Source organism: Bos indicus, chromosome 5, assembly GCF_029378745.1.
Source record: "Bos indicus isolate NIAB-ARS_2022 breed Sahiwal x Tharparkar chromosome 5, NIAB-ARS_B.indTharparkar_mat_pri_1.0, whole genome shotgun sequence".
Lineage (NCBI taxonomy): Eukaryota > Metazoa > Chordata > Mammalia > Artiodactyla > Bovidae > Bos > Bos indicus.
Window position 1 is genome coordinate 80078971 of NC_091764.1, and position 14413 is coordinate 80093383.

The window sequence follows — 14413 nt, forward strand, 5'->3', positions numbered from 1 at the left end:
CTAAAAGCTAATTCAGGATTATTGAAGTCTGTTAAAGTGGATCATTAGAGGAGAAAACCAAAGCACCTGGAAGAAGATCTGTTGAAGCTGTGGCAACTGATGTGGGCCATGCCACAAAGGGAGGAGTTGGAGGTGTGCCTCAAGGGACCCTGTATTCCTATCGGAAGGATGCAGCTCAGAGATGGAAAGTGGAGAGTGATAAGGGAAGTAACAAATGGTTTGGTAAGCTATAGAAATATTTTTTTAAAAAAGGATAGGCAAAGCCCTCCTATAATTAGCATCAACCTCCAACCCACCTCCTTCAAAAAATTCTCTCCCCAAATTCATACAGTATAGGTGGGAGAGCTAGCCATGCAAATGCAGCTGATAGACAATTAGCCAGGCCTCCTATGAGTTTGAGCAAACTCCAGGAGATAGTGGAGGAAAGGAAAGCCTGGCATGCTGCAGCCCATGGGGTCACAAAGAGTCAGACACAACTTAGTGGCTGAACAAGCACCATAACCCTGTCTCCCAGTGAGATCACCCAGCCCAGAAGACATTCCTATATGAATGGATCACCTGTTTTCATCCAGAGAGTTGCTGGGATGGAAGGCATCCTTTCAAACATCTGCTTTGAAGCTTTTTCTGTAGGGCAAATCCTTTCAGATGTTCAGTTCAGTTCAGTCACTCAGTCATGTCTGACTCTGCGACTCCATTAACCGCAGTACGCCAGGCCTCCCTGTCCATCACCAACTCCCAGAGTTCACCCAAACCCATGTCCATTGTGTCGGTGATGCCATCCAACTTTCTCATCCTCTGTCGTCCGCTTCTCCTCCTGCCCTCAATCTTTCCCAGCATCAGGGTCTTTTCCAATGAGTCAGCTCTCCACATCAGGTGGCCAAAGTATTGGAGTTTCAGCTTCAACATCAGCCCCTCCAATGAACACCCAGGACTGATCTCCTTTAGGATGGACTGGTTGGATCTCCTTGCAGTCCAAGGGACTCTCAAGAGACTTCTCCAACACCACAGTTCAATAGCATCAATTCTTCGGCACTCAGCCTTCTTTATAGTCCAACTCTCACATCCAAGATGTTGCTTCTTAGTAAACATCAGCTGGTTTGTGCTGAAGGAACTAAACACAAGTATGATATCATTGATATCCGTGCAGTTGACACTGACTTTAACTCAAAGTAAGTAGTGTTTGATCTTGGTGCCTATTGCATAGCAGATGTTCAGTAAGTTATTTTCTGCTTTTCCCATTTCTGTTATTCAGTTTATTGCTGATTTAAAAAAAGAAAAAAACTCTCTCATGTATTTTTCTTTGTTCTTTTTTAAAGGAGAGATTTAAAGAAGCTGAGGAAATATACCTGGCTGGAATAAAGAAATGCCCAGACAGCTCAGACTTACACAACAACTATGGAGTTTTCCTAGTTGATACTGGTGAGATTAAAGAGAACCTGTTGAGATGAGATAATACTATCTAACAAGCTAAGTGGCAATCCACCCAAATAATGCTTCAAAAGTAGAACTCACTGGGCTTGGCAGGAAACACATTGACCGTCCCATTGTACTTGCTGTCAGTTTTCTAAATCTTCAGTCTCAGTTTGGTAAAATCTGCCCAGTTCTTATAGTCAGATTGTTCAAGAAAACTTCCCAGGTGGCCAGAAAGTGGCCTTGATGATTTAATGAGTAGCTGTCTCCTTTGAATAGCACTTATACAAATTTATAAATCTATAATGATGAACTGTTCTCTACAATGATGCAGAAACTGCCTCTGAATCAATTTACTGGCAGATGGTAAATACTTTTCTACAGCTGATTTAAAAGTCTCCAGAATTATTTCACCGTTCCTTATGTGATACTAAGGAACTGTTCCATTATAATTGATATACTCTTATAGAACAGGTGCTATATAAAATATACTTGCTTTATCTCATTTAATGTAAAACTTTACTGGGCAGGAATCCGGTCTTCTTTATGATTTGCGCTCCCACATACTGTTGGCATGTGATGAATACTTAGAAAGGATGAAAAGATACTTGAATTTAATACAAAAACACCACTTTGTTCTCATTACTATTAGACTACCTTCCCTGCAATCAAATTCAATTTTAATTATTTTGTCGATATGAAATGCTCAAGAGGGTTTTTATTTTCTAGGATATTTGAAGCTCTTCTGTTCCATAGGACATAAATTTACATTCTGATATACCTAGGAAACATCCCTTATTTTTGCATGTAAAACTGTTTCAAAATTGTTTCATGGTGCCACCTGCTGGTTCATTAGCAACATAATAATCAATTAGGTATCAAAAATTTTACCAAAAAGGAAGAAGAGACCTCCTGTTGGCCTGATCTAGCCCTCTTCCTTCTACTTCAACAACAAAATATCCCACCCCAACTCCCAACCCCCAAATCTCACTAACCACTGTGTACCTTTCCACACTCCCACTATATTCATGCTTTTGCACTGGTATTATTCTCCCTCTCACCTGTGACCTATACATAGACCCTTACACATGCAGAGGTTTTTTTTGGCACCTCCTGGTCAAACTTACATTCAAAGAAGATAGACTTGAGAAGATGTCTGTGCAGGTAAACACACCATGTAGAACTTTAGACTATTCCACAATTCATTCATTTACACATAATTTCACAAGGAAGGTTCTTTGGGGAATCTCATCATACCAGAGAGACTTGATTCTAGTTCTGGCCTTTATCCTCACTTGTCCTGGGATTTTTGTTGAGTTTCCTAATGTCTTTGCACTTCTGCATCTATATCTGTAAAGTGATAATATTTTTTAATATCATTTAAATCCCAAGAGGGAACTAAATGCTTTCAAAAGACAGCTAAATAGGATCAAAACATCTGCAAAAATCATATGAGGTTGTTTAACTAAAAGGTTTTAAAATATACAGTGCATTGGACAAATGCAAGTTGGTATTATTATTATTATTAAAGTCCCATTCAATAAATACCATCTAAACCAAAACATACTATTTAAAAAGATATTTTCAAAATATAGCAGCTGCCTTATTTAAAGGAGTGTCTCAGTCACTAGGTTGCAGTAGAATAATTGTAATAGACCCTCAGAAGTTGCCTCAGGACAGTTTTCTTTCTATAATAGCACATTCTACTTTGCATATAGTGAGAAGCAACAATATCTTGTGTAAATACCAATCACTGATAATTTCAAAACATCCTATCAGCTAGGGCAATAGCCAGAAAACACTTCGATGAAAATAATATATTTAATAAAATAAATAGGTTTTAAGTGAAAGTGAACAGTGAAATGGTCCAAAGTTAGGTGGTGGCAAGAAGCCAAAATGTGTGCTAATTTACAAAGTGAATAATTTAATGGTATGGCTGCAAGAAGAATGATCATCACCAGAGGAGAAATTAAAAGAGTTCATATGTTAAAAAGGAAGAAAAAGAGTTGGTCTGTTTTATAACTAAGGCATGCTCTGCTCTTACCAACCTGCCTTTGGTTGCAGGCTTTCCGGAGAAGGCAGTGGCCCATTACCAACAGGCCATCAAACTTAGCCCAAGCCATCATGTGGCCATGGTGAACCTAGGGAGGCTCTACAGGTCACTGGGAGACAACAGTGTGGCTGAAGAGTGGTACAAACGGTAAAGGTCCTGTTTTTCACTTTGTAAGTCACCCAAAGCTCCTGCAGTTGGCCATCAAAGTCTTGGTTATTTGGAACAGATTCTTTCAGAGTACTAGCAAATTTTGCCAATGCAGGCAAAACAGATTCCCCTCTCCAGAGAACAGTACCATAAATGGTACTATGAGGATAAATGATACCCTGATTAATGACATTTTTGCCTGCCGGTTAAAATATGGTGCTAAACCAAGTTTGGAGTTTAATTCTCATTTTAGTTAGTCCACTGTTTTCTGAAGCTATGGACTTAACAACCCAAACTAAAAATCACAGTTTTAAAAATGGATCTGAATGAAAAACTTGCATACATCAAAACAAGCCTATCTCGGTGAATGGAAAAGATCCTTGGGGCCCAATTTACGTATTGCTAGGTCACTAGAAACATTCTTATAGTCAGAGGATGGCACCATGATCTTTTTTTTTTTTTTTTTAACATTCTTCTTGATATAAAAACAAAGACCAGGTCGGAACAGAGTCTCAAACCATAGACAGTGGTCCCTGAATCTAAATTTCAACCTTTGGAAATGTACCTATTAGAAGAAAAATGTCCATTTATTTCCTCAAAATTCAGCGCCCTACAGGTAGCACGCAAAACTGAGATACTGTCACCTCTGGGAGCGCTGTATTACAACACTGGCAGATACGAAGAGGCTTTGCAGACTTACAGGGAAGCCGTGGCCCTTCAGCCTTCCCAAAGGGAACTCCGCCTGGCACTGGTGAGTAGACAGAGGAAAGAAAGAAGATGGAGAAGAGAAGAAATGCATGGCATGCAATACAGGGAGCTGTAGTTAGTAAGCCTCGTAATGGGAACTAGAATGCTATACTATATCCATTTAATGAATATTCATATTTAACCAATGTTAGACCCATTCACCAAACACATGGACCCTAAAGACACTTTTATGTTTTTTTTTAATCATTTCAAACCTACAAAATCTTGCAAGAATTCTATATAGCATCCTGCACATTCTTTTACCCAGATTGATAAATTTTTAGCACCTTGATGCATCTATCACCTCTCGAGTATGTATGTGTGTATGTGTATGTGTACACGTATGTATGTGCATATTTAGATATGTATGTGCATATACATATTATTAATACATGTTATTTTTTTCCTGAGCTATGTGAGATTATCGATCTCTTAATCTTTACTGCTAAATACTTCAGCATACAGTTTCTAAGAACAAGGACATTCTCTAACATAACCACAGAACAGTTAGGTATCAAATTTAGGAAAATGAATATTGGCAATATTTTTTATTTCAATTTTTGGATCATTACTCTTCCTTTTCCTTAGATTTACAGTAAAACAAACTTGTTTTCTTGTTTTAAAAACAGTGTTCTGTTGAAACCATAGGGAAATATTTCTCTTTCACATAGTTCACTTTTTTAAAAAGGCACAAGTCATTTCATTGAATGACTTTGATATTCCGGCCATGCATGCACAAATGCAGGCACGTGCCTACATAAAGAAACAAACAACAGAAGACTAAAGTCTGTTATTAATAACTGTGATAAGTTAGCCCTCTCTGTGTGTCACAAATAGATGCTGAGCACTTTTGTGGGAAATGTTCCCTGAATGATTTCTTTGATAAGATGATAACCAAGTGCTATCTAAGCCAAGGTCCGTGTGGTTTTGCAGGCTCAGGTTTTGGCCGTGATGGGACAGACAAAAGAAGCTGAGAAGATGACCAGTCACATTGTGTCAGAGGAGACTGGGTGCCTTGAATGCTATCGCTTGTTGTCCGCCATCCACAGCAAGCAGGAGCAGCACGACAAGGTAGAGAGCACACTGTTTGGAATTGTCTGTGTTCACGGCACAAATCGGGTGTAGCTGATGACCCTCCAGCCTGCACTCTCACAAGGGCGAGCAGTCTTGAACATTATCCCTTGGCACTTTGCACAGATACCTCCTTGACTGCTTAGATGACCCCTTGAAATGTTGTTTTCTTGGTTTGTTCTGGGTCTGAAGGTTTTATGTGGTGTCATTCAGTTTGTTTTCAGCTAACTCAATAAAGACTAACATTGGTATGTTTTATAACTTTGCATGTTCCCTCAAATATATCTTATAGAATCCTTATAACAACCCTTTTAAGGCATGTCAGTGGCCCTGTATTACAACTGCACTGTTTATCTTCATTTTTAAGTCACATAACCAGTAGATTCATGAACTGATTCAACAAAATATTTATCAAATGGGAATAAAGTGGTGTTGGGGGAAAAAAAGAACACAAAAATTATTTCCCTTGTCCTCCTGGAGTTTACAATCGAAGAGGAGACAAAGGTTGAACAAGTAGTCACAAAACTAGTGCAGAATTATAGTTGTGTCCAGCGATGTCATGAAGAGCAGCATGGTCCCTAACGCGCATGTCCAGGGAACCCGAATAGTCTGGGTGGTAGGGTTCTCTATAGAGTGACGTGAAGTTGAAGGTTGAGTGGCGAATAGGAGTTATTAAACAAAAAAGGGCAGTGAATAGCATTCCAAGCAAGAAAAGGCACATGAAAAGGCCCCAATCAACAGCAAATGGCCCGTCTGCGGGATGGGCTTGAGGAAATAGGGGGCGTGTGAAATGTAACCACAGAGGTTGCTGGGCACTCTATCCTAAGGCTTGGGACCAGGACAAGGGATTTTTTCCTTATATTGCAAGAAGCTTTGAGGCTTTAAGGAGAAGAAAGGCTTGTCAGATTTGTGCTTTGAAGGGCACTCTATCCTAAGGCTTGGGACCAGGACAAGGGACTTTTTCCTTATATTGCAAGAAGCTTGGAGGCTTTAAGGAGAAGAAAGACTTGTCAGATTTGTGCCTTGAAGGGATCTCTGGCTGCAGGGGGCGGGGTAGTGGGTGCTGGGGGCAGAGTGAGCACCAGGCCCAAGATGAGGCTGCTGGAGCGGTCCAGAGGGACATGTGGCCGGGGCAAAACATCCAAGCCCGGATGCTGTTTCAACAGGATCACACAATGTTCCTGTAAAGTGATCAGGGACATTTCATTGGAAATAAATAGGAAACCTGGAGTATAGGGAAATTATTTGGTCAGGGCTGCATTATTCCTCAGTGAGAACATCAGATAAGATGAAGAATGTGTTTTGATCATCACTCACCACACTAGCCAATACATAAAAACAAAAAGAATGGAAGATATTGTTTAAGTTAGTTTTTCTTTATCTAATCTATACTTATTGTGTCTTAATTTCCAACCTATACAGGCACTTGATGCTATAGACAAGGCTCTCAAGCTGAAACCAAAGGACCCAAAAGTTATATCTGAACTTTTTTTCACAAAAGGAAACCAATTGAGAGAGCAGAACCTCCTGGACAAAGCTTTTGAGGTATAAACACTTAATAAAATTGTTATTAAATTCATGGATTAAAATTAATACTCTCTCAATCTTTAATGAAATATATACTTTGAAAGCTAAGATCAATGGCATGTTGGTAGAGTGATTTTTCTGATTAATTGACATTGTAAGGTTGTTTTTTTTTTAATAATTGAGCCTCTGGTTTTTGACCATTAGGAGTTCTACAATACCTCCACATTATTTTCTGAATTATCACCTTTAGCTTGATGTTTAAAGCATTCCACATTTTGCCCTCTGGTAAGCTTTCCCCTCTCTCTCTCTCACTCTTCTGCGCTCTGTTTGCCTTCAGTAACCCTCTGTTTCAGCTAGACTAGTGCCCCAAGGAGCTTTGGCATTCCACATGTCCTATAACACTGTCCACCCCATCCACCAGTCCCTGCGGAATCCCGCTCATCTACCGACACAGGCCTGTGTCTCCTCAGGGAGCCCTCCCCACCATCCTTTCATCTAGTGACTTGAAAGCATCATATATTGTGTTGGGAGTCTCTCTCTCTCCTCTCCATCTCCCATCCTCTCCCTCTTCCCTCTGTGCACATGCATAAGCGCTGGTTAGCTCCCTATTTTGACTGCATTTTCCTTGTGGAAAGACTGCTTCCTTCTGTGTTCTAAAACATAGTATGTTGCATCTTAGGGGTGTTAATGTGTGTGTCTTTGGAATGAAATTGATAACCCACTTTGAAATAAAAAGACATTTACAAGCATAATGAAATGTTACAGAAGTGCCATATATTTTCCTCAATAAAGCCACAGGTTATAATTAAGGAAGTCATAAAATTATGCAAAAAAGTAAAATTTCAAATGATAAGATTGTTTTTGAAAATAAATAGTAAGTGGCTTTTAAATATTATTGGAAAAGCATGTAAAGATATTTGGAGAAACTAATTTGAATGTCAATGTTAAAACAGAAACGGTGGCCTATTTGAGCAGAAACTAAATTCTTCTCTGCCTTATGAAACTTTCAATGCTGTCTTTCTTTAATTATTTATAACTTACATGATCATTTGTATGAGTACTTATATGGTATCTATATCTGTCTGTATTTTATATATTGTATTAAAAACAAAAGTATTTTCTAGTTACTTGACTAATGGATTAAATAGTCATTATGGCTTGATTTGTGAAGAGTAGGAGTAAAGCCATTGGCTAATAATAGCAGCTACAATGTTAGTTTTTTAATGTATAATTCATACTTATTATAATCTTCACAACAATCATATAAGAAAGACATGCTCATCGTCTTCATTTTATGACTGAATTGAGACTCAGAGCTTTTCTAACTTATTCAAGGTCATACAGAGAATAAGAAATAGACACTTTATTCTGCTGATAAAAATTAACACAAAACATACTCTTCAGTTAACTTTAGCAACTTTTTAGCAATACAATTTCTTAACATTTGCTTCTTTCTCTTCAAACTGAAGTAGAGGAGTGATGGACAGATTCTAGTTATTTATGGATCTGTTCAGGTGGATTCTTATTCAGGAAAATAGCAAGGAACATTAATATATACACATGGATACTTAGCTTTGTAAGCAAAGACAGTACTCTTAGCCTTTAGTTTTATTTAAAGTGACAGCTCTTAAAATCAAAGCTCAATGGTGAATATACCCTTTGATGCAAAACAATGTGCAAATGTTAAAAATGTACTTCACAGATAGGACATTATGATACATGTTATTCAGACAAAAAATATTTGAGAAACAAGTAACTCTCTTCAAACACTTTAAGATCTCTTAAAAGGCAGAAGAAAAACAAAGGCTTTCTAATGATTAAAACTATCCTCTGGTAAAAAATTATTAGATTTCATTAAAGAAATACAGAATACCAGTCCCTGCAAGAATTTAAGCATGGGCTGAATAATCAGATCAGATTTTGCGAGAGGGTTAAGCTGTTTAGGAAACAAAGATTCTATGATTATAATTTTTTTCTTGCAAAGTCCATTTACAGTGAAAAGGTCTAAGAGCACCATTTTCTAGCAGATCAAGGCCAGTGGGAAATGATGCGTGTAATAGAAATCACCTGCATGCCTGGCAGGTGTCTTCAGCCTTTGTAAGTCCAGAGGTTAGCTCTGCAAGGAAATTACACATTTCAGTTTCCTCCACTTTAGAATCATCAGCTTTGAAAAATAATAGAAATAAAGGGAACACCTGAGAACTAGACATGACTGTTCATTTTATCAACCATTTAAATTTCCACATATATAGAAAATGCTTTCCACAATCCTACAGTGTTAAAGATGGGTTCTCATTTCCCAGCCTGAAGATATTTCTTATGTATTTAGAGCTATAAAGCGGCCGTGGAGTTAAATCCAGATCAAGCACAGGCCTGGATGAACATGGGTGGAATTCAGCACATCAAGGTAAGAAAATAATTCCCGTTCATGTGAACCAGGTTTTCCCTTTGTGTTTTCTCTTTCTTCCCTTTAAAAGTTTGAAAAACTATTGTTAATTTCCTCTTTGAATTATTTGAATACTGAAAACACAGGTGCTTAAAAGTGTTATTAGCAGGATTTATGTTCACTTTGTATTATCTAGACATTGAATATCATGAAGCCATTTTAAAAAGCAAATCTATATAAATTAGATGTCATAATTTTATCATAAAGAAAATAATACCTACTTAGGTATCATCATATAGTAGATAAAGTCTGCTGTGTGAACTAAAGTTTTGTTGGAGCTACACTAATACAGCTTATTTTTCTGTAGCTTAACTTATACTTAGTGTATCTTTTATTACCTGACATACTGAAAAACGTAGTTGTTTGTTTTCAAGAGAAGAAGCTACCTTTGAGTTAATAACTGGAAGCTACCCTTTGCAGGAAATCAAAGATTCACGGACACTCATTCATCCATCCATTCATTTGATAAGCATTGCTAGAGAACATCCTATGTACCAGGTACATGTGTAGGTATTGGGAATAAAGCAGTGAACACAAGGCAAAAATACCTGTCCTTGTGGAGCTAACATTCTAGTAGGGGAAAACAGGTAATGCTAAATACGTGTGTGTGTATTGTGTGTGTGTGCATGCTCAGTCATGTCTGACTCTTTGCAACCGCAGGGACTATAGCCTGCCAGGCTCTTCTGTTCATGGGATTCTCCAGGCAAGACTACTGAGTGGATTGCCGTTTCCTGCTCCAGGGGATTTTTGCAACCCAGCAATCAAACCCACATCTCCAGCATTGGCAGGCAGATTCTTTACCACTGTGCCACCTGGGAAACCCACATATATACATATACACATGAAATATATCAGATAGTGATAAGTGCTATAGAGAATAAAAGAATGAAAGAAGATAGGAAGTGCTGGGGGTAAAAGCTGAAACTTTAAATTGAGGTGGTTAGGGATGGCCTTAGTTAAAAAGTGGTGTTTCAACAAAGATCTGAAAGGAGCAAGCCACATGGCAAGAGTAGGACAGCGCACGTGCAGAGGTCCTGAGGTGTGAGTGTGCCAGTGTATCTGAAGAGCAGGGAGGAGGCAAGTGAGAGGAAACGACAGAAGCCCGGGCGGAGAGGCCACAGGGACAGACAATGCAGGGCACTGAAGGACGGGGACTGTAAGGTCTTCAGCCCTTATGCCAAACAAGTTTCCATCCTTGGAGGACTTCGAGCAGAGAAATGCAGTGGTCTCACATGATTTTAAAGGATCACTCTCATTTAGCTAGCTTACCTTCAGGCTTCTCTCAAACTTTACCCTGAGAAAATAGCAAGATGGTGATTATAATTTAAACAAAGGATAAATAGGGTTTATGATTAAGTGGGAACTGATCACTCCCAGAAACACAACAAAACAAAAACATGATCCATAACTATACAGATGGAAAGGAACAACAGGATAGTTACTCTGTAGCTATTAGCCTTGATCTAACAGAGGAACACAGGGCTTCCCAGGTGGCACTAGTGGTAAAGAGTCTACCTGCCAAGGCAGGAGATGCAAGAGATGCAGATTTTATTTCTGGGTTGGGAATATCACTTGGAGGAGGAAATGGCAACCCACTCCAGTGTTCTTGTCTGGGAAATCCCATGGAAAGAGGAGCCTGGATGGCTACCATCCATGGGGTCACAAAGAATTGGACACGACTAAGCAACTAACTCTTTCATTCAGTCCAACACAGGTATATAGATCAGGCACATGGCTTGGATGTGGTCATTTTGATGTCACTGTCAGGTTGCAGGATTATCATCATGAGGCCTTTAAGAACAACCATTAAGTTTCCGTGACCTTTGCCTTGCCGGGAAATATGTGCCTCGGGCAGTATTATCCCATTCCTGGGCCCTACTCCTTGCCTGAGTCTGGCTGAAGCTTAGGAAATACTGAGGGCTGTGGCAAGGTTGATAGTTGGAATAAAACTTTGCAAGGAGATGACAAACAGAGGGAGGGAGAGACTTGCTCATACTATTAGCAATAAAAGATGATCTTTTTCATAAAGTTCTATGTAAAATGAAATGGATGAAGCAGAAAAACTATAATACATTTTTTATTACTGGAGTTTCCCTTGTGGTTCAGATGGTAAAGAAACTACCTATAATGCAGGAGACCTGGGTTCGATTCCTGGGTTGGGAAGATACCCTAGAGAAGGAAATGGCAATGCACTCCAATATTCTTGCCTGGAGAATTCCATGGATAGAGGAGCCTGGCAGGCTACAGTCCATGGGTTTGCAAAGAGTCGGACGCGACTGAGTGACTAACACTTTCACTTTCATGATCAGAGCTCCAAAGAACAGCAAGGAGAGACAGGAAAGACTTCCTAAGTGATCAGTGCAAAGAAATAAAGGAAAATAATAGAATGGAAAAGACTAGAGATCTCTTCAAGAAAATTAGAGATGCCAAGGGAACATTTCATGCAAACATGAGCACAATAGAGGACAGAAACAGTATGAACCTAACAAAAGCAGAAGATATTAAGAAGAGGTGGCAAGAATACACAGAAGAACTATACAGAAAAGATCTTCACGACCCAAATAATGACAATGGTGTGATCACTCAACTAGAGCCAGACATCCTGGAATGCAAAGTCAAGTGGGCCTTAGGAAGCATCTCTATGAACAAAGATGGTGGAGGTGATGGAATTCCAGTTGAGCTAATTCAAATCCTGAAAGATGATGCTGTGAAAGTGCTGCACTCAATATGCCAACATATTTGGAAAACTTAGCAGTGGCCACAGGACTGAAAAAGATCAGTTTTCATTCCAGTCCCAAAGAAAGGCAATGTCAAAAGAATGTTCAAACTACCACACAATTGCACTCATCTCACACGCTAGCAAAGAAATGCTCAAAATTCTCCAATCCAGGCTTCAACAGTATGTGAATTATGAAATTCCAGATATTCAAGCTGGATTGAGAAAAGGCAGATGAACCAGAGATCAAATTGCCAACATCCCTTGAATTATAAAAAAGCAAGGGAGTTCCAGAAAAACATCTACTTTTGCTTTGTTGACTACACCAAAGCCTTTGACTGTGCGGATCACAACAAACTGTGGAAAATTCTGAAAGAGATGGGAATAGCAGACCACCTCACCTATCTTCTGAGATATCTGTATGCAGGTCAAGAAACAACGGTTAGAGCTGGACATGGAACAACAGACTGGTTCCAAATAGGGAAAGGAGTATGTCAAGGCTGTATATTGTCACCCTGCTTATTTAACTTATATGCAGAGTACATCATGAGAAATGCTGGACTGGAGGAAGCACAAGCTGGAATCAAGATTGCCAGAAGAAATATCAATAACCTCAGATATGCAGATGACACCACCCTTATGGCAGAAAGTGAAGAGGAACTCAAAAGCCTCTTGATGAAAGTGAAAGTGGAGAGTGAAAAAGTTGGCTTAAAACTCAACATTCAGAAAACTAAGATCATGGCATCCAGTCCCATCACTTCATGGGAAATAGATGGGGAAACAATGGAAACAGTGAGAGACTTTATTTTCTTGGGCTCCAAAATCACTGCAAATGGTGATTGCAGCCATGAAATTAAAAGACGCTTACTCCTTGGAAGGAAAGTTATGACCAGCCTAGACAGCATGTTAAAAAGCAGAGACATTACTTTGCTGACAGAAGTCCGTCTAGTCAAAGCTATGGTTTTTCCAGTAGCCACGTATGGATGTGTGAGCTGGTCTATAAAGAAAGCTAAGCCCTGAAGAATTGATGCTTTTGAACTGTGGTGTTGGAGAAGACTCTTGTGAGTGCCTTGGACTGCAAGGAGATCAAACCAGTCAATCCTAAAGGAAATCAGTCCTGAATATTCATTGGAAGGACTGATGCTAAAGCTGAAGCTCCAATACTTTGGCCACCTGATGCAAAGAACCAACTCATTGGAAAAGACCCTGATGCTGGGAAAGATTGAAGGCAGGAGGGGAAGGGGAGACAGAGGACTAGATGGTTGGATGGCATCACCAACTCGAGGGCCATGAGTTTGAACAAGCTCTAGGAATTGGCAACGGACAGGGAGCCCTGGCTTGCTGCAGTCCCTGGGGTTGCAAAGAGGTGGACATGACTGAGCCACTGAACTGAACTTAACTGAACTGAATCAGAGTTGCACCAGCTGGGCCATATCACCTTGGTCAGGTGATATTTTCAATTCTGCCTTATGACATTAATGCATTTTCTAAGATGGAACTGGCTAATAGAACTTTCTTCAGTGATGAAAATATTCCATGTATGTACTATCCAAGGCAGTAGCCACTAGCCCATTGTGGCTGTTGAGAACTTAAAATGTGGTTGGTGCAGTTGAGCAACTCAATTCTTAATTAATCATCATTAACTTAAATTTAAATAGACACGGAGTACTAGTGGCCTTCATAGTAGCTAGCAGAGTTCTAGAAATTGGATAATTCAAATTCCCCACCTAGCACCTAGAAATTGGGGACGTTGAATTAAGGGATATAACTTTAAAAAGACTTCCAGTTTCATTAAGAAAAGAGCAATTAGAGTGAGAGAAAATAACTCTATGACTAGATTTTGTGGAAAAGACAGAGAAAGCTGGTGATCCGAGATGGCAATGCCTGGTACCAGGCTGAGGCCTAAATTCAGAGAAACCTCTTGGGTAAACAATTTCAAAATCAACCACAGTAAGAACACAGTTTGAGAGCAATCTGAGAGCCACAGATGTCCGGTTGTCTGCATATATGTGGTATGCTTAAGAAACGTCAAGAGACAACCTGAAGATTAAATACTTGAATTTTTAAAAATAGTCATGTAGCTAAATCCAGGTTCTTATTTGTTCAGAATTCTGTTTAGCCTCTTATCAGAATCAGTGTTAATAATCTGAAATACTTTCATTTATGCACATGCCAGTGCCTAGATTCCCAATGTAGAATTACCTGTTCTGTGATTTTTACTCTCCTTTTCACCAATATGACAAGTGAATATCATAAGAAAGAGTGCTTACTCATTTACACACAAATAGGCATTTAA

The 14413-nt window shown here is 39.2% G+C and overlaps 1 protein-coding gene across 3 annotated transcripts in view; it reads left to right on the forward strand.

Annotated features, from left to right (window-relative positions):
• The window catches only part of TMTC1 (transmembrane O-mannosyltransferase targeting cadherins 1), a 312150-nt gene that overhangs the window by 289913 nt on the left and 7824 nt on the right, over window positions 1-14413 (forward strand). For all 3 annotated transcript variants that reach the window (XM_070789893.1, XM_070789894.1, XM_019961394.2), the window contains 6 exons: window positions 1317-1419; window positions 3475-3610; window positions 4217-4361; window positions 5291-5428; window positions 6851-6973; window positions 9285-9362. In XM_070789893.1, coding sequence (XP_070645994.1) covers window positions 1317-1419; window positions 3475-3610; window positions 4217-4361; window positions 5291-5428; window positions 6851-6973; window positions 9285-9362 — 723 coding nt within the window. The remainder of the gene's footprint in view (window positions 1-1316; window positions 1420-3474; window positions 3611-4216; window positions 4362-5290; window positions 5429-6850; window positions 6974-9284; window positions 9363-14413) is intronic.